Source organism: Thamnophis elegans, chromosome 3, assembly GCF_009769535.1.
Source record: "Thamnophis elegans isolate rThaEle1 chromosome 3, rThaEle1.pri, whole genome shotgun sequence".
NCBI lineage: Eukaryota > Metazoa > Chordata > Lepidosauria > Squamata > Colubridae > Thamnophis > Thamnophis elegans.
The window spans coordinates 32,405,541-32,430,331 of NC_045543.1; the positions used below are offsets into that span (position 1 = coordinate 32,405,541).

At 38.0% G+C, this 24,791-nt stretch overlaps 2 protein-coding genes across 3 annotated transcripts in view; both read left to right on the forward strand.

The window, feature by feature from the left end:
* Positions 1–1,165: 1,165 nt before the first annotated feature.
* Positions 1,166–7,947, forward strand: SPRYD7 (SPRY domain containing 7). Its single transcript, XM_032213544.1, has 5 exons — positions 1,166–1,332; positions 3,525–3,641; positions 4,116–4,282; positions 6,052–6,154; positions 6,747–7,947. Exons 1-5 carry the CDS (start codon positions 1,200–1,202, stop codon positions 6,842–6,844), a joined length of 618 nt encoding a protein of 205 aa, XP_032069435.1. The 5' UTR covers positions 1,166–1,199; the 3' UTR covers positions 6,845–7,947.
* Positions 7,948–11,459: 3,512 nt separating this feature from the next.
* KPNA3 (karyopherin subunit alpha 3) overlaps positions 11,460–24,791 on the forward strand; it is a 36,378-nt gene continuing 23,046 nt past the window's right edge. Inside the window, exons 1-2 of one of the 2 annotated variants that reach the window (XM_032213019.1) lie at positions 11,498–11,573; positions 15,595–15,770. Coding sequence is in view for 1 of the 2 variants with exons in the window: in XM_032213018.1 (XP_032068909.1) it covers positions 11,499–11,573 (75 nt within the window). In the remaining variant the exon portion in view is untranslated. Of the gene's footprint in view, positions 11,574–15,594; positions 15,771–24,791 lie in introns of both variants that reach the window. The other variant, XM_032213018.1, reaches the window with a different exon arrangement.

The following is a 24,791-nucleotide window of genomic DNA, read 5'->3' on the forward strand; positions in this document are numbered from 1 at the left end:
CTTTTTATAACCTGTTCAGTCCCACCTCTCTGATTCCTGTTCCTGTGTAAGAAATGTATTCTGATTGGTTGTCAGACTCCCATAGGGCCATGCAGGGGCAACTCTCTAGGCTGCGTTTTGAATCCAGGTTTGGTTGAATTCTCAGATGCCATGTGGTCAGTTGAGTAAAGGGCAAATATTATCATGCTTTAAACCCCCCCCCCCTGCAGCTGCAGTGGAGAAGTCTTTATTATTTAAAGTGGACTAGCTTGGCCTTCTTAATGGCCCATTGACAAAGTGGGAATGGGCCGGAAGCTACAAGGCAGCTATTCTGTCTTTTAAAACATGTTTCTTTTTTTTCCACATCCAGAGAAATATTCTGCCTTTTCAATATTTCCTAGCCTAGGATATTTCATTTTTCTGGGAGAGGGCTGGGTGATAACTTCCTACAGCTGGAAATTCCATTCCCAATTACCATTTATAAACCAGGAACTACCGGTATACCCTTTCCTTACAACATAGTTGAGCAAAAGTACCTAGATAATTCCTAAAACTAATTTACTGAATATAGTCTTTAAAGCCACAATGATGAATAGGTTCAATTTCCAGTAGAGGGTTTGGACCCCATAGAATAAGATCTGACTATGTAAATCTGATTATTTCAAATGTAGATGGAACTAGGCATATTCGGTCTCCTGGTGGTCGTCCAAAGAAAAGAAAAGGAGTCAAGATGGGGGTGGAAATCATGCATCGACAGTGCCGGACTCCCAAGTTTGATTCCCAGACAGTCAAATCTCCCGTGACCTCCTTTTCTGTGCCCAATTTAAACGGCTTCTTAAGCGGATGTTTGGGGCTTTTTACAAGGGAAGTAGCCAACAATTCCGTATCAAAATGTATCGACGAAATGCGCTCCGTATAAGAAATAACTTCGTTATTGCGCAATGTTAAATTGCGATTTTAAAAGACGCTGGTTAAAAAACAAAAGGCAACCTGTTGACATTCTGCGTTGTTCTGTAACATTTCAGAAGGAGGAGCTATCTCTTCTCTGCCCGGCCTTCCCGGTAAAGGAAAAACCCACCCTGCTGAGTTTGCGTGGATTTGTTGCTGGGGCGCCTACCCCGCACATGGAGGCCCTCACCAATCAGCTGGCAGGAACCGAAAGTGTGTGGGAGGGGGGACCGGAAGCCGCCTCCTCTTGAAGCTAGAGCGGCCGAGCAACCATGGCGGCGTCGGCAGGGGCGGCCTCGGGCTCCGTGTGGTGTTGCCTGCGCTGGGCTTGGTGCGGAGAAGGCAGCTCCGGGCACATCCCTCTCAAGGAGATGCCGTCGGTGCTTCTGGACACGCAACAGATGGGTAAGGGTAGCTACTGCCGCAGGATTGGAGCGCAGGGATAAATCCCCCCTGGAAACAGGACCTTTAAAGAGATCGTAACACGCCCCTCTCGTTTCTAAAGCTACGTTGAGCTTGTGCTGTTTACGAAACAATGTTTAAAATTCTGTTTCTGTGTTTGTAAAATTTTAAATTTTTGAAAAGTGTAATTTCTCCATGTTTCTGTTCCCCCGTCAAAGAAGGCTTGTTTTGCGCTAGTTAAAAATTAGTAAAAGGTGGTAGCATCTGTTTAATGTACTATTTTAATAAAGGGAGAATGGCATATTTCTTCACTGACTTCAAAGTGCATTCTTACCTATATCAAGGAAACTACAAATCTGTTACATTTTTCCTATCGTAAAGTAATTATATTGGTGCACTCTGCTATAGCTAAAGTTGTTTACAAGTTAGCCTTAGAAATGTGAATAAACAAAATACTAATTAACAAAATTGATCTATATGCAGCACCATGGCTCCTTCCTCTTCCCCATTTAAATATGTGGTATCCACATATTATTTAAGAACAGATTCAAAATGAAACTGCCAATCTTTTAATCCCCTTAAGAGAAATCTGTGAAAGAGCAATACTTAAAATTTACTATAGTAGTGATATTTGTTCCTTAAAATTGTAAAACAGGCAGAAAATATGAACAGAAATTATGAGGTTGAAGTACATATAGTTGAGTTACAGCAAGGAAAACTGATGGGTAAACTAGGAACAAGGTGGATTTTCTGTCTTGTAGGCTCTTCCTTCCTCTTGTTAACTGCTACATGAAATCACTCTGGAGCTCAACAGCTGAGATCAAGTGTTATCAGTATGCAGGTGATACACAGTTGTGTACAGTATCTCAAACTGGGCCAAAGAAGATGCAGCTGAGCTGCTATTCCAGTACCCAGAAGTTGTGACTGTCTGGATGGGGAAAATAAGAGTGAGGTAATTCAGCAAGATTGAGTGGATTTGGATTTGGAGACCAGCTGATACCAGCTTTCATATTAGATTTTGTATAGGAATGAACATTTTTGTTCTGAAGTGTTTCATAATTTTGAAAGTAGTCTTGAACTCACAGTTCCTGCTTAGAGCAGGTTGCATTTGTGGTCAAGCAGATTTTTGTACAAGTTCATCTGTTGTTACTTCAATTCCTGGAACAGAAGGTCCATAATGCCTTGGTTACCCCATGGATTGTATTGTTTACATGGGACTTGAAGACTATTCGGAAGATGCACTAGTCCAGAATATAATGACTTCAATAATTATGGGTACACTTTGTTTTATCTGGATAACACCACTATTTTGAGAGCTGCAAAAGTTGTTATTAGGTTCTAGGTGTGATTCAAGGTGCTGATGGTCACTTTTAAAATCCACTTACCAGCAGTATCTGCCCACCTAAAGTAAAAATATATTGAAACCAAAATGTTTTAAAGTCCTTTTCAAATGGATTAGGATAGTTGGAAGATTTTATTGTAGAATGTGCTAGCATCATTTTTAGTTAATTGCATTGATTCTTGGTTAAATTGTTCCTGTGTGCAAAATATATTCTTTCAAAGGTCTGTTTGAAAAGGTTTTGAGATTTTACCCTTTGGTTCTAAATGCATATTGGAAACATATCCTTTGTTATACTTACTTGCATTCTCTAGAAAAGGAAATTACACAACCTATAGTCCAGTTAACATATAATGAATTTCACTGGTCATGAGAAGAATGGATTTCACATGGTTGCTTTCTTATTGATTCTATTATACACTACTGGAGGGAAAGTAGAGTTTTTGTGTCAAAAACACAAACTGCTGACTGATCAGTGAGATATAGGAGGGGAGCCTGCTGATGTGCCACCATACTCTTTTCTGTTCTAGTCCCACTCTCTTGTTATGGATATATGAAATGCCTGTTTTCGAAACAACATATTTATCGATGCTCCCTTGGACAACTTGAAAAGTGGTTAAATCCTCCAACTCTGTATGTGCTTGGAGTCTTTCAATGTTACTTCACTACACATTCTGTAGAGTGTTATAGGTTTTCTGTAAAAAAAAATTGGCAGGTGGGACAATGTATGGGGTGAAAAAACAAATGAACAATGAATTTCACTGAAATCAGTATTGATTGTCTGCATAAAAAATGTATTCTAAGTCTTCTCATAGTTCAAAGTGTTTTCTACTTGTTGATGCTTTATATTCTGCAGGAACAGATGTTGTCGTTGTAAAAAATGGACGACGAGTATGTGGTACGGGGGGTTGCTTAGCTAATGCTCCTTTGCATCAGAACAAGAGCTATTTTGAGTTTAAAATCCAGTCTACAGGTCAGTCAAAATCAGCTATTTCAAGAATTTATTTCATATTATTCATATAGAATCAAAATCACTAATGGTGTACAGATAGACTGTCATTTGGAAATTCTATTTTATATATATTTTATAAATACTATGAACAGTATTGTAATGGCTATTTGAAGATTTCTAATCCTTTCATAATAAGTAGAACCATAATGAAGGTATATCTTCATCCACTTATTGCTGTTTTTCAGTGATCATTGAGTTAGGAAAAGTTCAGCTATATACTGTAATTGCATATGCAAATTTCAGCGATTATAGTTAGCAGCTTTCATTTATGAATGTTTTCTCGCAGTAATGAAATACTAAGCTTCATTATCTTAATTGGAGACAATTTAAAATTGTTTCTTAATGTGGCAAACCTAGGAAAACTCCTGGACTTAGTTTCACTGTTTTTATCTAATGGCTATGCCATTCCATTTTTTGCCTGTGCTGTGATTTCAGGAATCTGGGGTGTTGGAGTTGCAACTCAGAAAGTCAACTTGAACCAAATTCCTCTTGGGAGTGATGTAAATAGTTTAGTTTTGAGAAATGATGGAACTTTTTACTACAACAATGAAGAAAAGAACAGATTGCCAGCAAATAGTCTGCCACAGGAGGGTGATGTTGTAGTGAGTTTCAATTTATTTTTTTCACTATCATTTTTGTTAATCAAAATATCTGAAAAGAATGTGGCCTATTGCTGAAATCTCATACCAGCAATTTGCTCTGTATCAAAGCATACCTTTATATGTCTCTTTTATGTCTGTTTTGGTTAAAGTTGCCATTGGTTTTATAAAAATTTAACATGCATGTCTTTGAAAAGCTGGCAACATAGATTTGTCATGAAAGAGACATTCCCTTTTCACTGAAATATAATCCTAATAGAAGATAGACAAAAGTTGTACAAAAATATTAGTTTAATATAGCACAGTATTCACAAAAACATTTTAATAGCAGAGCTTAAACATTACAGACAGTACTTTACTTACAAACAGCTTACATACCAAGAAGCTGTTCATATAAGTCCATTTTATTTGTAAATCCAAGTATACATATAACCTCATCCTGACTTCTGACACCTCCCAGATTGGAGTTGTTTATATCGGCAAAAGTTCGTAAGTAGAGTAATCTTTGTATTGCTTAATGGGTATTATATAATATGAATCAGGCACATTGTGTTTTATATTGTTCCTAAATACACATAGCCTTCATATATTGCATGTTTCATAGATACTCATCAATAGATAACATTTTTCTACCAAATTATAGAATATTTTTGCGTGAAATATCATTGTTACTGTTTAGTTTCTTAGGTTTAAAAATGGTAAAATTGTAAAATTTCTCAATAATATGGGTAGAACTTTTGTTGCTTTCTCGACAACTACCTAAGAATCTGATAAAGATTTTATTAATAACTTTCCTCATTTTATGGTCCTTTCTGCTTGTGGATTACAATAAGTAAAAAAACCCTATCCACTTACTGGTAGTTCATTCTTCTCCCTCATATATTTTTGCTTTTTTTTAAAAAAAAACACACGATCAAGTGGTTTTTTGTAAATATTTTCTATATTTAATTTGCTAATATTCTAATCAATTTAAATATACAGGTAGCTCTTCCACTGTCACACTCAGCAGTGATATGTGTCTGAATTTGATTTTCTATACAGGAATAGTTTAATTCTCCTTGTTTCCATTATGCTTTCTAAAATTCTATTTCATCTTGGAAGCCTTTTTTCCATTCTAAATTTGGATCCTGCTCAAGTGTTTTAAAATTCAAGGTATAACTGAGTTTTCAGAGTTCTTATAATTACAAATTTCAAGATAACATAGTCACTTTTAGTGGTCTTCCACTTGCAGGTCTGTTTGGAATTTTGACAGCATGTTATGAATGCTGACAAAAAGATTATAGTAGGGAAACAGACAGATTTCCAAAGTAGGGAATTATAGTCACCTACTTTTCCCCCTCACCTAAGAGTGATTTAGCAGTTTACATGGAGCAATATTAGAAATGCAAAGTAGGGCTGAAGTTGTGACATTTTGCTTCAAGAGTATTTTTCTTAATGTCACCTTTTGTCCTTATAGTAGAGGACAAGATTTTTCTGTTTTCATCTTTCTTGAATGCTTATTGTTGGATATTGTGATAATTGTAATTTTATTGTTTTCTGAGACAAGCATTGTTCCAATTGGAAGTGGATAATTTCATGTTGTGTGGGGGGAGGAGGAAGGAGTATTATGTACATTTACTGGCCTGAGTTACTAATAAAGTAATAAGTAATAAAGATGGAATAAAAATGTATTAAATATCAGCCTAAAAATGTTCAGAATAAAATGTGTGTGTGTGTGTGTTCAATTAAAAAGAGGGATGGAAGTTTATATATAAAACTCATCTGTCTTACAGGGAATTACATATGACCATGTAGAACTAAACGTTTACTTAAATGGAAAAAATATGCACTGTCCAGCCTCAGGAATCAGAGGAACAGTCTTCCCTGCAGTCTATGGTAAGGAGACATTCCCACAATCTATTTTAGTGAATAAAATGTTACACTTGACCTTGGTTCAGCTATCTACTCATCCATAAACTGAACTTGGTAATTGGGCTATATTGTCATCTTTACCTCTCTATTCCATGTTAACTGCTACCTCTATTGGATACCTCTTAGGTACCTGTTAAATTTCTGTATGTCACTTATTTCAGCACAATAGCCTAAAAAAGTAAAACGTATAGCTATGTCACTGGCAATGTAGCAGAAAGTTCAGGGCTAGTAAGATGATTATTATAGATTGCCACACTCTGGCTTAAGAGCTGAACAAAATGCATATAAAAGAATACAGCTGACCAATAAACATAATAACAAACCAAAACAGATCAGACCAAAATAAAAGGGTCTCCTGTCCCCAAGGCTTGTGGAAACAACCTGAATAACACAAAGGGGAGGAGCATGCAAATTTCTGTGTGGAGATCATTCCAGAGGGCAGGAAGTGCAGCATCTCTGCAATACACTTCATCTCATGAACAACCAGTGAGGTTTGTAGTAATAAAAAAGAGCATTTGATGTGATGTGTATATCTCCTCTTTTTCTCCCCTTACAGTTGACGATAGTGCCATTTTGGATTGTCAGTTCAGTGACTTCTGTCATGCTCCTCCTGCAGGTTTTGAAAAGATACTCTTTGAACAGCAGATTTTCTGAAGGTTCCTACTGCAGATTTATTAACTAGCACTTTTTACAAACCATTCTTTCAAACTTCACATTATTCCCAGAATACTAACATTGTATGATCAGTCTATTTAATGTTTGGGGAAATATCAGTTTATCTGGAAACTATGTTGCTGGTTTAGATTTATCTACTGTTTGTGATATGATATTTGTATTTGATGTAAAGGGATACAGCTGACAGTATTTAGTGACCATGGACTCTTAAGAATGCTGTATAATATGCTACATAGTGAAATTGTTTTGTAAAAGTTGTCATATTTCCATAAAACAGCAGAGCCTAATAGTTATTCAACAATGTTTCTCTAGTATATGTAATAATTAGAGAAAATAATTTTGAGGATAACAACAAACAATGAAATAATTGATACCTGTTATTCTTTTTAAGTACTGAGGTTCGAACATTTATTTCTGAGCATTTGTATTAAAATTAGAATAAATTTCTGCCTCTTAAAAACCAGGCTGCTAATATCTATCATACAAAAGTTATCAATGGAACAAACAGTAGTTTTAAATAGCCTGTTGCTTGTTGTGATAAAGCTTTATTTTTTTAATTATTGCATTTTTGAAGTTCTCCAAAAATATAAAATGTACAAACTACTCGTTTGTTTTTATGGTTATTTTAAATTGCTTTTCTTGTGCACTGAGATATACAGCATTCATGTACATCCAGAACGATGAAACCTGCTGTAAGGAAATTGCTATATCAGAATTATAAGCTTTTGTCTGTCCTTGTATTTTGTTTTGGGAGGTAGGGAGTGGAAATAACTTTCTGAGATTCTGTTGTTACATTTCGTATATTTAACTATACCATGGCAAATAAGTGAAAAAGTCATTTGCTCTATTTTGTTATATAGGCTTTATAGTCTTAAAGAGATTTAAAGAATGTGCATTCTTCATAATATACTGTTAGAAAAACTTCCCTATTAATTTTATTATTCCTCAGGGAGGTGTCCTTTTTCAGCCTAGGAAATCTGTCAATATCAAAGTTTTTACGAACTACTCTTCACATTCTCTGAATGTAGGTTTTCAAAATAAATTGTTGCTTGTGTACTCTAATAAAATCAGCTTAAAAAGTCTGCAGAACTGCCTCAAAACCTTGAAATTAAAATCATGATCAGAACACTCACATCTTGATAAAACTGGTTTTAGAGTTCCTGGATTGGGTAGAAGGATTAGCTATTAAATCAAGGAGAGAAGCAACCTAAAATAAGGACAAATTTCCTGACAATTAATCAGTGGAACAGCTTGCCTCCAGAAATTGTGAATGCTCCAACACTGGAAGTTTTTAAGAAGAGATTAGACAGCCATTTGTCTGAAATGGTATCGGGCATCCTGTCTGAGCAAGGGGTTGGACTAGAAGACCTCCAAGACCCTTTCCAACTCTATTATTATTTTAAATTGTTACATCTCTTTTCAACGAGCTTTCAGAATGTAGATTCCAGCATTTTGTTCTTATCAGACCTGTTAGAAAATAAGGAGATTCAGTTGTAAGATTTGTATTCATAAAACCAAAGTCTAAGCTCTTAATCATCTCTAGATTTGGAGTAAAGCTACATCATATGAGTATTTGTTGCATTCTGTATCTTGACTAAAGAAACAAACATTTCTAATTCTGAAATAATGGATTCTGGGACATTCTGGGATGTTGTATACCACATCATGTTCGCTCTAAACAGCTATTCCAGTATAATAGTCCACAACTTGTGACCATAATGGAGCCCCGAAATTTCATTGTAAGTTATGGAAATTGGAAGGCATCCATGTGACTGTCCCAATATTATGACTTTTTCAGTGGCAATCATTAAGTGAATGCCATGGTCCTTAAGCGAATCCATTCCTATAAACATTTTTTTGCCAGAAACTGGCTGAAAAGGCTGAAAACTGTCAAAAAAGTACATTGTGGTCATAGGACTGCAGAACACTGCAACCAGCCATAAAGATGAGGTCGTTGCCAAGCACTGACCATGAGGAAGGGCCATCTTTGGTATCCGAAAACTGGGTTGTAATAAGCTTGGGGGGCGGTGGGAGGGAATCTGTTATAATTTTGAACAATCACTAAATGGCTGATTGTTAAGGGACTACTACCTGTAGAGTGATTTATCAGCTAACTCTGCTAGTTTGCTTGGAGAATCAGTCTGGTGTAGGGATTGAGTGCTGGCTTATAAATTCTAGTCCCACTTCAGGCATGAAAGCCAGCCAGGTGACTTTGGGTGAGTCACTCACTCTTAATCCAATTTCCCTTAGAGGGTTGTTATGAAAAAAACAGGAGGAGAAGGAGTATTTGGTATATTTGTCACACTGAGTTACTTATAAAAATAATAAAGATGGGATATAAATAAAATCAAAGTAAATATTAGCCAGAAAACATCATTATTCTCTAGAAAATCAATATAATCCAAAAGACTTTAGAATTATTGTATATCACTGTTAGTCGCTCAAATATCCCATATAGAGTAGCTGCAATTGACTGATAGGTATTATGATTTTCACAATCTAGAAAGTGTCTCTTAGAGATTGATTATGAGAGCATGGCCTTCAAGATAACATAACTTTTTTAAAAAACAGTTCCTGGACAGAGCCAATCTTTGATAAGTATTATCAACCTAAAAGAACCGCAATCAATCAATCATTAAAAAGATCTGCTCATTTTCCTTCAAAGAACCTCATCCACATCTTTGGTATAGTTTTCTATATATCTTACTACCATCCCATGGTTGTCTGGATGGTGGCTATACAGATGAGGGAGCCTTATTTTTGTGCAAAGTATTGAAAAATTGAAAAAAATACCAGATGGTGCTTTGAGGGACCACCTCTCCCCAGGTATCTATCTACCCATCCCATCTAATGTGGCAGAATGAACTGGTCCCATCAAGAACGTTATCTTAAAGGACCCAGGAAGAAAGAGGCATTGGTTATTCTGCCTGTATTTTGGGACACAGGGATTAGATTTAGCTCTGATTGCTGGTTTGTAAGGGTCTTTTGCAAGACCTTGAAAATGTGGCTGTGTTTCTGGATTGGGAGTGGGGGTGGAAATAGAGCCTATAAAGTGATTAGGTTGATTGCTCTTTTATCTTGACAGGTGATTATTACTTTTTCTGTTTTTAACTGTTGTTAGCCACCCATAGTCACTATGATGAAATGGACAGATATAAATTAAAATATATTTTAAATGGTTTGAACTGCAGCATTTTAGCATAGTAATTTTATTCAGTGACAAATATCTCTTTGCAGGACTTTGAAAGCGATATTAAATACTGCAAAGAAGAAAGAAAAATCACACTTTGAGAATGCTAATATCACTGCCATTAAATCAACAGGCTTCTGATCAAACTTTGATATTTGTTTTTTTCAATTTGCATCCCATCTGTCTCTTTTATCTGTTTATTCTCTACTATCTCATAAAGCCAACGGCTGACTTTGTCAGAAGAAAATACTGTGGCTATATTAACTATCCATTGGAATTTCTGCATTCCATATACTGTACCAGCTAGGACCAATAATTGGGAAACTTTTTGAACTGTTTCAGAAATCCCTTAGGATCTACCAGTTTCCAAGGGTGGATTGTCTTAATCCTCCATTTGTACAAAGTATGCACATCTAAGTTTCAGTAAAAAAGAAAATAGTCCTACCATGGTTAGAACAAATTTCTACACTTTCCAATTTTATTGCAAACACAAACCCATAATAAGTCCACACTCATATCTCAGGGATGGCTGTCTTATGTGGCAACCTCATGCCAGAGCATGAAAAATGAATGTATCCAGGGCAAACACCTTGTGGTTCCTCAAGGTGGATTTTGAAAACATCAGGTAGCTGTTGGCTCATGGAATTCTTTAATAGGCTTCCGAATATTGCCAGGTATCCCAATACGAACTAATTCAATTTTCAACTCTACTGAATATTCATGAAAAAATCAAGCGTTACAAAGTTTGTGGGTGAGCACAGCATTACTTGCAGTGCACTTTTAATTGTTACATTATATGGCGAGTCAAACAACAAGAAACATCAAATATGTTTATTTGACCACGGTTTCTTCAATAAGACAAAATTAGTAGGGTTCCTACCTTGGCGACAAGTGATCGCCCTCGACTTGTAAGACATAATGACTAGATTCACCAAGGCCACATAACTGCTTCGTACTCCGGGCAAACGCATCCCTTTTACTGAACTACAGCCCGCCGCCCGTCCCTTTACGGTGACTGCTCGCTAAGCTCTTCCCTGGGATCCTCGGTGAACTTCAGACCACTTAGCGGACTTCAGCCGGATTAGGAGGAAAACCGAGCAACTACTTTCCCTTCAGCCTCTACTTTTCCGCTTCCTCGGCCCGGCCCCAACCCTCGATTCCTGCGCCGCACATGGGCAGCTGTCATTTCCGCTCAGAAAAGTGAGCGGAACCAACCCTACCAAGGCAGGCTCAATCTCCCGGCCGTTGGAACGTCGGAATTTCTCTCTGCTCCTGCTGCAACAGTCCAGCCAGCTGGGCGCATGCGCCGCCCTCCGTCGTTTCCCGTTTGTTTCGTCACTGAGTGTCTGCCTGCCCGTTCCGCCCCCCTCCCTTTTCGCGCGCGCGCTGTCGTCGCTCCTTCAGCCCAGAGCCGCTGCCGCTGCCGCTGCCGTCGCCGTCGTCATGGCTGACAACGCCGCTGCCGGCCTGGAGAACCACCGCTTCAAGAGCTTCAAGAATAAGGGCCGCGACGTGGAGGTCTGTGCCGGCCTGGAACGGTCCCTTTCCGTCTGGTGGGGGAGTGGCCGGGTTTTACTTTCTGAGCCCGCGGGAGGCTTGGTGGCTCTGCGGCCGGTGGTGGGACCATGTAGGCAGACGCACCGACACACGCACCGCCTCCGCCATCTGCCTGCTGGGCCCGGCCTGGCTCCCTCTGCACATCTCGACCGGGCCGGCATGGGGGAATCCGGCCCTTAAGTGGGCGGGAGAGAAGGCGAGCGGGCGGACGGGCAGCGGGGTTTCTCACACTGCCTTTGTGATTCGACTCTTTCCCCAGACTTGAAGGGAGTCTGGACTGATCGGGCTCGCTTTGAATTCTTGTCCGTGAGACACAATAATAACGCTGGCAGGACGAGAGCCTGATTAGTCTCCTATCAGTCTTGCTCACCTTCTGGTGGTGGGGAAGCAGGTCGTAATCTTCATTCTGACTCTTCACCAAGGTCGCTGAAATGTGGGGCTTGGCCGATCTTCTTTGTCCTTTTATCATTCCCCCAGAATAGTGTACATACTGCATGGATTCAGAATGAGATACTTAGGAGAGCTCTGACAGCCTATTTCTGTCACTTCTTTAGCTTCCTTATTAATAAGGCTTTGGGAAGAGATTTACAATGTCTCTGTTTGCTTTTCTAATTACTTCTGGTGCACCTACTATACATCTCCATGGAATTCCTATCAAGCTTGATCTTCCTCTTATTGCTTTTATTGCTCCAGTGTATTGCAGCTCTGGATACATATATAGTCCACTTGGGTTGGTTTGGGTCATACCAAACTTAATTGGGTCAACAAAACTTAATTTTACCCCCTAAACAAATGCTTAGTTCAAGGTATGAGCCACATAACACCATTTTACCTGTATGTTGGTGATATCATTTGCTCCTTGACAAAAGTGAGCTTTTGTATTAACACCTGGCAGTAGTGCCTCACAATTAACAACAAATGTAAGAAGGAAGGGGGGAAATCAAGTTATTCTATGTAAGTTCAATTTTCCGAGACTATTCAGATTTAAAGGTAGGAAGTGATAAGAATAGGTTGAGGAATATGGAGTATGATAATATAAGGCAGAGTTCTTTGGTTTTGATAGTTAATGCACAAAAAACCAGTGCTTAATATATTGTAATAGTAGTTGGACAGTTGTGGTTTGTTTAAAAAATATAGTTAAACAAACTATGGCAGGAGCATTATGTATACTGCCTTGAGTTGTGCAGATACAGATTATAAATCTAATAATAAATGTAAGAGACAAACTATATATTGTTTAATTATAGCTGATTTGTTAGGCTTATAGGTCTGCCATACAGTAGCATATGGCAGTATACCTGGAATACCATAGAATTCAGTTGTTCTCTTAATACATATTTTTTATTTTATACTTTATTTTATGAACTAACTACTTTGGAGATCACTCACCCAATCCTTCAGAGATAATTATTTATAACGTCTATTAGTAAATATTAATATTTCCCATATTTGTCAATTCTGAATCTTCCTAATTTGGAAATTATGGATTCCTATAATAGTTAATGATTTTAGTATCAAAATAAGTAATGACATGTTTCAGAGTTCAGAGTACCCCTTTCTCTTCATTATTTGGTAACTTCAGATATAATACCCTGTTTTCCCCAAAATAAGACCTCCTCGGATAATAAGCCCAACCGGGCTTTTGAGCGCATGTATTAAAATAAGCCCTCCCCCAAAAATAAGCCCTCCCCAAAAATATTGCAACACAACAACAGCCATGAGGTGACCATGCTCGCTGCCTCCTGTACCTCAAAAATAATAAGACCTCCCCGAAAATAAGGCCAAGTGCTTATATCAGAGGTCAGAAGAAAATAAGACCCTTGTCTTATTTTTGGGGAAAAGCGGTATTGGTTGAGCAGTATTTTACTCTGGGCTCTAATAATCAACAATATGTAAAGTTTCTATTTTTTCAGCTATAGTTGTGGTCGGTGTCTAGCTAATCAAACCTTTAAAGAAATTATTGCATTTTCACATTTTAAAAAGAAGCAAAATTCTGCTTCATACTGATATGTATGTGATGCATATATGTGTAGTATATATTACATATATTTTTATTGATTGTATCTGCAAATACTTCTACTGAAATGTGGTATGTTTATTATGCTTATATTGTTTTGATCCATAGATTTTATCACAAGCATGGTTAAATAATGATGTTAAATCCCCATATATAAAGTTTTAAAACTATAATTTTGAAGTAGAAGACAATATTTCAAGATTATAGTTTTAAAGACTTTATAATGCAGGTAAGAACTATAGCCCAATGCAGGTAAGAGCAATAGCCCAATCAGTATAATGGTCCTACCTTTCTTTCCCAAGTTAGTTGAATTTCACTAGGACAACTAGATGGTGCTATTCCATTTAAAGTTACAGTTTATGTGCTTAAAACATTTACGTCCCCATTTCATTCAAAAAGCTTGACAGTCAAGATTAAAAGAGCAACTAGAAACGTTTATCCCTAAAATAGTAGCAGGCTGAAGAATATTGACATAAATAAAAGAGAGATATATCAGTAATGTTTCTAGGGCTGTAGTATATATCTTCATTGATAGGTATTTGGAAAATCTTTGTTGTTATTGTATCAGTCTTATTTTGATTGATTCATACTTTGTGGGCTTAAAATGTAAAACTTTGATTCTTTTAACCCATTGAGATTTCGCCTCTCCCAAGATTTGGATAATATATCAGTGATGAGATTGTAATAGGCAATCCATGGTAGTTTAAAAAAAATAGTTACCTTTAAACTCCAAACCAGTGTTAGATAATGATGTTAAAGTGGGGAGTAACAAGAAAGCCTGAAACAAATCAAATTTTGCCTGAGGGAAAAAAGTGACAATTAGGAAGCATAGAAAATATAGAACATTTCTTACTGCAGTATGGACAGAGTGATTTAATGACATAGTTTTCAGTAATGTTAATCATATAAGCACTTTATTTAATTATACATTTGTTACAGCCACTCATTCCATTAGACTCTCTGTGACTTACAAAATCCAGAAAATGGTTAAGTGTACATAAACAGGCAGAGTAGAACAACCAAAATCATAAACCATTCAGATTATGACTGGGGACCACAAATACATATTAACTCAGTCTTGGGATCAGAGTTGTGTTTTAAGAGTTTTCCAAAACCCCAGGGAAGTAGATACTATTCATATTTTGGAGGTGGGGAACGTTGTTCAAGAGGGCAGCGACACTGATAGGAGATATACTTCCTCGATTCCAATAGATGGCAACATTTGATAAAGGGGACCCGGAGTACACTTGAAGGTCTTTATATAGGATGACTTTTACCTTGAATTGCACCTGGAAGCCTACTGGCAATCCATGCAGCTCATCTAATGCACATGCACTGCATAACATGAAGTGCCTGTTATACTGATCACACCACTGTAATTTGCAGCAGCTGTAGCTTCCAGGTGATCTTCAAGGGCAGCATCATATATTGTGCGTTGTGATAGTCTAATCGTGAAGGAAATGAGGGCATGAACAACTAACTGAAGGGCTTCTCAGTTGAGAATAAGGCACAGTTGGTATATTTTCAAGCAGGAGCTGCTTTGTGCAGAAAGATCCCCAAACTGCTATTTTGAATTAGAAAGTACAACCCAATCAAGACCAATGATAAAAAATATCCCCACCTCAAGGAGATCAAACAGTCATAGCTACAGTCTTGTCAGAATTGAGCCATTCTATTCTTCCCCATCTAGATCTGCACAGCCTGCAGAGACTGGGTCAGTACATTGACAGCGTCATCTGTGCAACCCATGGGTAAGATGTACAGCTGGGTATCAACATACTGTTGATGCCAAAGCCCAATACTTTCATGTAGCTGTTAAAACAGAAGGGGGAAGAGCATCGAGCCATCAGACACTCCACAAGTGATGGGCCAAGGGCACGATCCCCCCTCCCCAACCAAAACACCAACTCAGACTGACTACTGAGGAGTAAGGCAAAACACTAATATGGTGCCTTCCTTTTCCAGCCCCTGCAACCAGTTCAGAAGGACACCATGGTCAATGGTATCAAGAGCCAACCCAATTTTCAGCAAACAGACTAAATATGAATTATTGCAACAAGAATATTGTTCATTGGAAAAAGCAAACTTAATAAAGAAAACTTGGTGCTTCCAAGTTGTAAATAATTCTGTTTTGTCACTGTGTAAGTGAAAAGTGATTTTCATATAATCTTATGAATCTTTCTTATTGATTCAGGAAATCAGGTCATTTTTTAAAGTAAAGTAAATTTTTAAGAATCTTGTTGATAAAATTGGGAAAATTTTATCAATTTCCCAGTCTATTGACTTTTGTCCTAATTATGTATAATATACACTTTCGGTGAGAGGGGGGCAAAAACGAGCAAAAAACGGCCCATTTTTTGTGAAAACAGGCCCATTTTTGTGAAATGGAGGCTTATAAGTGCTCCTGAGGGTGGGGGGCATAATGAGCAAAAGCTGGCCCATTTTTTGCTCATTTCTACCATCCCCAGCCCCCAGAAGCACCCTGAAAGCCTCCTAAAGGCTATGCATTGCCATTTGGTGAAGGGGGTGGGGTTTCATGAGGCAAAAAAATGCTGTATTCAGTGTATAAAGACACACCCAGATTTTCAGCCTCTTTTTGAGGGAAAAAGATGTGTCCTATACTCTGAAAAATACATCAGGAAGTCTGTACTGAATAATACAAAGGAGGTACTCCTTTAAGTACCATATTTTCCCCAAAATAAGACCTTGCCTTATTTATTTTTTTTGCCACAAAAAATGTACCAGGTCTTATTTTTGGCAGGGGATATTGTCCACTGACTCACCTCACTTACGCATGTCACTCCCAGCCTCCTTTGTTGTCAGAGGCCTTCAGGACTTCTTCAGCCGGCAAGGCTTTCCTGAGGGCCCCTGAAGCCAATAACAGAGCTCCAGATTGATCCAAAGCTCTATTATCGGCTACAGAGGCCTTCAGGAAAGTCTTGCTGGCTGCAGAAGAAATGGGCTGAGGTGTAAGAGGCCTGTCTGCAACTGTCTGAAGGTAAGTAGTAGGGCAGCTCCATACACCCCCATCCCCACCCTAGCTTAATTTTTACCTGTGCACCTTGGAGTGGTGGAGTCTTAATTAGGGCTTATTTTGGGGATAGGGCTTACATTGGGTGCACATGTAAAAATCTAACTGGGACTTACTTTTGGAATAGGGCGTCTTTTCGATATTTTTACTAACTTTCTTCTGCATTCAGAATACTTAGTCTAAGGATATATTAACTAGGAAATCTTCAGATTATTGACTCATTTCAGACATTTTGTCCAGTTTTCTGGACAAAAGCAGAGCTGTGTGGAATAATACCTACTGAAAGTGCTGAAAATCAAATGAGGACACTTTTCCTAAATATTCTGTTTTTCCTTCATCATGTATTTGCTTCTAGTACACAATTGTTTGTGGGGAGAGGTCTTTTGTAAATCGGTGGCATTTCCTTGTTGCCCTATTTAAGAGAAGAATAGTACAGGGTGCTGCTTTTGAGTTGATGAGAAAAAAAGGTTGAAAAATACTCCCATCTGTTTCATCTTATCTCTTCAGGGTAGAGTCACTTGTTAGTATATTCCTGCCTGAATATACAAGAATCATGCATTTAATCATAGAATTTCAATCCTAGTATTTCCCCCAAAAAATCTGGTTTTTTTTTGCATATTTCTGCCTTTTAATGTGAGTCCTAATGATGTATGTAAAGGAAGTTTAAGTGGAAAAAAAAATAACACAAATGTGTCATCCTCATTGCATTTGTTTATCATACCGAAGGTTAACAACATGTGATGTACCATTGTGAAAAATAGTAACCCTCTTAGGTGCAGTTAAAAAGATAAGCATGCCAGCTGGGTCAGTATTTCATTGCTGTAAACCAGGATGTCAAACTTGTGGGCCTGCGGGCCAATGCCATCACACGCTGGCCATGGCCATGGCCGGTTTAGCGAAGGGGGGAAAAGTTGTGATACGTCACGTGACGATGTGAGCTTGACACCCTTGCTGTAAACAATCAGAATTGATTTGATCAGTCTGCCCAAACTTTGGTTTCCCCTCATCACAGTAAAGGTTTTTACTGCAGCATGCCTAATTATTCAGAAGAATCTTTGAAAATCTCAATAAAATAGTCATTGATACATAAGACCAGGAGACTGTGAGTCTCACCTTCAGCATGAAAGCCAACTGGGTGACTTTGAGCCGTCACTCTCTCTCAGCCCAACCCATCTCACAGGGTTGCTGTTGGAAAAATAGGAGAAAAGAGTAATATGTTTGTTTGGGGCCCAGAGTTACTTATAAAAGTAATAAAGGCAGAATAAAAAACAATCTAGTACAGGGGTGTCAACCTTGATTTCATTGAGGGCCGCATCAGGGTTGTGTTTGACCTCGAGGAGCCAGGGAAGGTGTGGCCAGCTTGACATCACTTGTGTTGGAGTGCCTGTGGTGGCCTGAGTGCTCCCAAGATCCTTTTTCAGCTGCAACGGCTTCTGCAAACCCTCTGTTAGCAAAAATGAGCTCGGGAGGGCCAGATCTAAGCACTTCATGGGCCGGATCCAGGCCCTGGGCCTTAAGATTAACATCCCTGATCTAATATATAAAGCAAGCAAGCAAGCAAGCTCTGATTCACAGTGTCAGTGTCTTGTAATAGGAACAATTTGATATATAATGAACAAAAGAAAAATATGAAAATATTGGCCTTCTCCAATTTGTCCTTTGTGCTTGGCCTCTGGATCTTTAACTGCCACAGTTAAAATGACTGATTTATTGTCTAGGAATGTGTATAGTCAAATTAACTTGTCATCCTCATCAGCATATTTTAATTACATCTATTGAGTTTTATTGTTTAATATAGTTCATTGGCACTATCCACCCTATATATAATTTTTAACAAACTTAGCAAACTCCTGAAATTTGGCAGATGTGTTTCCATTACTTTGGACTTCTGATAATAGTTGGTTAGGCTTAGGGTTTAGCAACAATGTTCTTAATTATTTTTAGACTCCATGTTACTTATTTTGTTTTATATAGAAGGATGTAATACTTATTTATTCAATATCTTGTCTGTATCTGGTCTCAGGGCTGTGATAAATAAATTTGAATTTGGTATGTTTCAGAAGATTGGAGAAAATACAAGGGAATGTAATTCATTATTACCATACTGCAAGTTGGAAGTTCCTATGACTTAAAAAAGAAATGTATTGTGATAGTTATGAACTGCAGGTTAGGTTTTGCAATATTGTTGCATTTTTGTGAATATACTGCATATGTGCATGTGTAGGCATGCATGTGTCTATTTATACTTATGTGTGTAATATATATTAAGCTTCTATTGCAGCAAGCTGAAATTACAGTTTACAACATTTTCCAATAACCACCTTCCTTATGTCTGATAGATGGGCTAGGCTGATTCCCAACCAGCACAATATTTTGGAGTTTAAATCACAAAACATCTCGAGAGTACCAGATTAGAAAAGACTGGCCCATTTATTCCCACATTGTGAATTAGGCTAGGAGAATAGTGCATAATAATTCCACAGTATAGTTTATTAATGCACCTCTATTGCTAATATTGTTAATCATGAGGTGGGGCTGAAGTATTTTCAATAGGAAATCCACTTTAGGGTAAGTAAGCAGAAATTTAATCCATCAAATTCAGGACTTAACTTGCATGCAGAAGGGCTGTGCTCCATTAATTATATGCAGACTGATTACTCTCATGTTCAGAAATAATAACAATAAACATATCCTTTATTTAATTTGTCGTAAGACACAAATTAAAGCAGAGATTTAGATATCAAAATTTTTGATCCTGATGTTTGGTTTTTCAACTCTTGAAACAAGTTCAGTTATTACAATTGCAGTGACCAAGATTGTTTTGTACATCATCAAAATGATACAACCTTGTTATTCACGAGAGAGAAGTCAGCAGGTGTGCAGCATCCCTGAAGTTTTCATCTGTACCCAAAAAATACAGTAATTCTGTATTTTTCTGTGACTGAATCGACTCAAATTGAACAATAGAATACAGAATAACAGAAGGGACCTTGGAGGTCTCCTAGGCCAACCCCCTACTCAAGCAGAAGAACCTACCATTCCAGACAAATGAGTCTCCAATCTCTTCTTAAAAACCTACTGTGATGGAGCACCACCTTCTGGTGGCAAGCTGCTCCTCTGACTAATCGTTCTCACTGACAGGAAATTTCTTAATTCTGGCTTGGATCTCGCTTTGTTAAGCTTTCATCTGTTACTTCTTGTCTTGCTCTGAGATGCTCTGAAGAATAGTTTAACACTCTCCTCCCTGTGGCAGCCTCTCAAATATTGGAGACTGCTATCACGTCACCTGCATTCCTTCTCTTCATTAGACTAGACCCGTGATGGCGAACCTATGGCACATGTGCCACAGGTGCACACCGAGCCATTTCTGAGGGCATGCGAGGCGTTGCCCTGCCAGTTGATTTTCAGCCATTTTTTGCCCTCCAGAGGTTTCAGGGAAGCCTCCAGGGAGAAAAATGGGCAACCCGGAAGTCCGTTCCCAAACTTCCAGTTGCGTGTTCAGCCGTTTTTTGCCTAGAAAGTCTCTGGAGCATGGGGAGGGTGAAAAATGGACCTACAGGGCCCACAGGAAGTCGGAAACGGCGCTGTTTCTGGACTCCGGAGGGCCTCCAGGGGGCGGGTGGGAGGCCATTTTTACCCTCCCCAGGCTCCTAGAAAGTCGTGCGCACATGCATGGGTGAGTGGAGGGGTCTCGTGCATGCACAGGGGACATGGCGCAGGGGGCATTAAATTATGGGGGTCGCCACGTGAGTGATATGCGCACGTGTGCATGCTTTTGGCACACGAGGCGAAAAAGGTTCACCATCACTGGACTAGACATTCCCAATTCCACAACTGTTCATCATACGGTTGAGCATCCAGCCCCCTAATCATCATTGTTCCTCTTCTCTGCACTCTTTCCAGAGTCTCAACATCTTAAATTAATTTTACACCATTTGTAACTAATTCAAGATCAAAGTAAACATTTGGTTAGCTATTCTATAGGAATAGTTGTAATATACTACGCAGGTGCAGTGGCTAGAGGTGGTGCTCTCACCTCATAATCAGGAGACTGTGTTCGATCCTAGGTAGAGACAGATATTTCTCTCTCTTGGTACAATGGGAATATATCTGCTAAACAAGACTCTGCACTGGTGACAGGAAGCGCATCTGTCCATTAAATACTCAGCTAGTTTCCATTCAGTTGCCCAGGCTCCACCCTGCAAAGGATTATGGGATCATTAAAAGAAGATGATGATTGTAATATACTACTCACTCATTGCTATGAGTAGCAGTTTTTATTTTGTTTAAATGGTAGCCTCTATGCAAAGAGATCCACAGGCCTTTTGTCATTGAAGAATTTCTGGACAACTCAAGAAAAGCAGAGCATGCCCAGTTATCACAAAATGGTGACTTTTTTTAAGGTAGAGGGAAATAAATGAAATTGGAATACCAAGAGCACATTTATATTGCAACACGCTGAGCTAGTGCATATTATTGGCTTTTGTGGCAGTGAATTTTGTAGATTAATTATGTGTTGCTTTAAGAATTACATCTTGTCAATCTGGAACATGGTGTCCATATTAATTGTATTGCAGTGTGCAGAAGCCCCTTCAACATGCTGTTATATAAAATAGTGCTAATATCAATGTATGTATATCTCTCTTTAGTTATCTTTTCTTATTTGTAAGACAATCCCAAATACATTACCTTGATCTCTTGGCACTTTCATTGTTTATTGTAGTTATAGCTTAGAATTAGTATTTTTTAACAGAATAAAAAAAATTCACAGCAGTTAACAATCTACATCAAATAAATACAGAAAAAGTGGCATTGGGAAATTCATTGCAGATTATTTACAAATTACAATATCTATAAAACTGATCATTAAAGGAATTACCTGTCAAAACAAGTCCTCCTACATAGTAAAGCTAGAAGGAGCCATGTAAATTCATCAAGATAAGAGCATCATTCTAGGTAATTGTGGCTCCTCTATCAAGCTGTTTTTTGCTTTTAGGAATTTTTTTCTGGTATTTAGTTGAAAACATCTTTCCTGTTAACTGAAGTTCATTATTCTATATGAAACAGTACAAATACCGTAGGTCTTGGTTGCCATCTATGTGATATTTCTTAATACTGTGCTGTTGTATGCCTTTTCTAACATAATCCAATTCCTTTATCCAATTCTCCTATACCTGTTCCAGTTTGTTTAAATTAAAATTTGTGTATACATGTTTCAAAATGATTGTGCATTCCAAAAGTGCATTAGAATGTTCAGGAAAATGAAGAGAGCACATTTTTAAAGGAACCCACAGAATTAATGTGATTCATTAAAACAGCAACAAACATGAAAAAGATGTGGCTTATTTAAAGAGCTCCTGCATTATATGTATTCAGTGTGTGTTCCTAAGAACTTACTGTCGATAGTTTATATTGAATCCTATGGGATTGGAGAAAAAAACCTTGAAAAACTTCAAATAATATTTGTACTGCAGAAGAAAATGAGAGGAGCTGTATGAAGTCTATTACATCTCCCCAATGAAAAATTAAGAAAAAATATTGATTCAAAAAAAGTAATGGTCTTCATGGTGTGTATAATATTGCTCAGAGTACAAGATGTCTTAGTACAAGAAACAGATACTGTTTTAACAGATACAAGGAGATCTGGTAGAATTATTATTATGACAGGAATACAGCAACTATAGTGTATTGCAAGGAAGAAGCATAGCAATAGAAAGGGAGATAGAATCTAAAATAAGTTGTTGAAAGCATTTGGATTAAATAAATAAAAGTACAGGTAGTATTTGTAATTGAGCTGGGCAATTATGTTCACGAGAGTCATAAAGCATCATGTGATTGAACTAGTTTTTACCTTTTTTGTGAGGGTCATTAAGTGAACACCATAGTTGTTTATATGAACCCATTATTTGCTATAGGCTAGGTTTGCCGAAAGAGAAGTACATGTCAGTTTGTGACAAAACCATCATAAATCACGGTCATGTTGACACTGGGGTGCTGCAAACAGCTGTAAAAACAGGCAGATTGCGAGTTCCCCAAAGTGTAGTCAAATGGCTGCCAGAGGCATTCACATCAGAACTTCAAAAACCGGTTGTAAGTATTTTTTGGGGGGGGGTCTGTCATAACTTGAATGGCTGTTAAGTCAAAGACAACCTGTGTATGATATCTATTACCAACTCCTGAATAAGAAAAATATACTGATATTTCCAAAATCACAGATTTTACTCTGATGATTTTGGAAGAGAAATTTCAGGCATTTGGCAAGTGACTTGCATTTATGACTGATTTGCAGCATTCCAAAGTCACATGACCACAACTTGTAAAGTTTATTGGCCAGATTCTGGTGGCTTTTTGCCAGTTTTCTCACAAAATGGCAATTCAGTTGAATGGATTCATGTAACAATCACATCATTCACTAATAACAATGGTGACTTGCTTTATGACCATTTGTAAAATGGTTATACAGTTTGAGTCAGGTCTTGTAGTGAGCATTTAACAACTGCAATGATTATGATCTAAATTCTGGGCTCATATGTCGTTGTTAAGTGATGACAACCTGTACTATAAAAAAAATAAAAAAGTGACTGGAATTTTCAGAGGTAACATAAGACAGTAATAAAAATATACAATGACATTTTTTAAAAAGAAAATTGATAGCTTGGCATATCTGTATAGTCAAACATGGCTTATTTTTCATTACTAAAGTGAAGCATATTGGTCTATTAACCTTTTTTGTGCTATTTTTTAATTTTTAAAATTTTTTTAGTTACTTCCAGTTTTTTTTTAATGGATGAAATTCCTTTTGAAATGGCTGAAACCGCCTTCTGATTTCTTGCAATTGTTATGTAGCATTTCTCTTCTGTTATGTAGGTATATTTTTAATGTTGTTTCCTGTAGTTGCATATATAGTATAGATCACTACTTAAAGTTGTACTGTCACAATGAGTGTTTAAAATACAGGCTGTTGCTTCCATCAGGTTTTGTCCAATAAGTACATTTCATTGTTTGAGTAGGACAGATAGCGAGGCTTGCTTTGTACTTTTCCTCTTAAACAGTTTCTTTATCTTTGTTAGGGAGTCAAGTCTGCATGTATTTTTGTCAGAACAATTTTTCTAAGGTGTTTCTGGAGAGGCAAGCATAGGTAGTTCTTGTCTTATGACTACAGCCCATAAACTTGGTCATTCAGCAAAGCAGGTTGTTGTGAGACACTCATATAACTGTTTGCTCAACAACCTCAATTCCAGCACTCCTGATTATGGTTGTTCAGCAATCTCTTGGGTCTTAAGTGAACGGAATGAAAGAGTTGCCTGCCAGGTTCAACTTCCTTTCATGTGCAGAAGGGAACTCCTCTGAAGGGCTGCAGGACTGGAGGTCAGATCTTGGAATCTACTTCTGTTTCTGTAGCTCAGTGGGCAGCTCATCGGCTCTTGATGGGCTCTCTGTGGAAAAGGAGAATCTCAGTTCAACTGGAGAACTGAGATTCCCCCCCCCCCCCGCTGAAATTTCCCTCCTTCTTTTTGTTCTCAAAGAAATGCCTGTCTTGAGGGAATTTCACTTTTGTGGTAGGCGACGGGCAGCTTGCCATATTCCTTGCTGACTTCCTCATTGAATTCCTGGGGAAACTGACAGAGAAGATTGCCAATAGTAACCACACAATTGCGAGTCACTTGGCAACTGGTCATAAGTGAGAACAAGTTGCCAAGTACCCAGCTCACCTGCGTGTGACTATGGGGTTGTGGTGCAATGTTTTGTGATGGCCAGAAGTGCTTTATTGGCTGTAAGGCACCCATTCCATGGCTATCATAACTTTGGATCGTTGTTAAACAAGCAAAAGTCAAGGGCTATCTGTATAGAGTAGAGCAAAGGTTTTGAAACTTCCAGACTGCAGAATCTGTTGTTAAATGAATCCCAGAACCCACAATCAAGAAAGAAAACTGTACTGATTGAAAATTGGCTACCTTTGAGCGAAACTTTTTGAGGGGGAGGGCTTAATTCTCATGGAATCTTATCAGGTTCTTGGGATACCTTAGAGTCCCATGGAGTTTGGAAAACTCTTGAGTATAGGATCTGCACTTAAATCATTTTCCATTCCGCCATTCAACAAAATCCACAGATCTATAACATGTAGTTTATA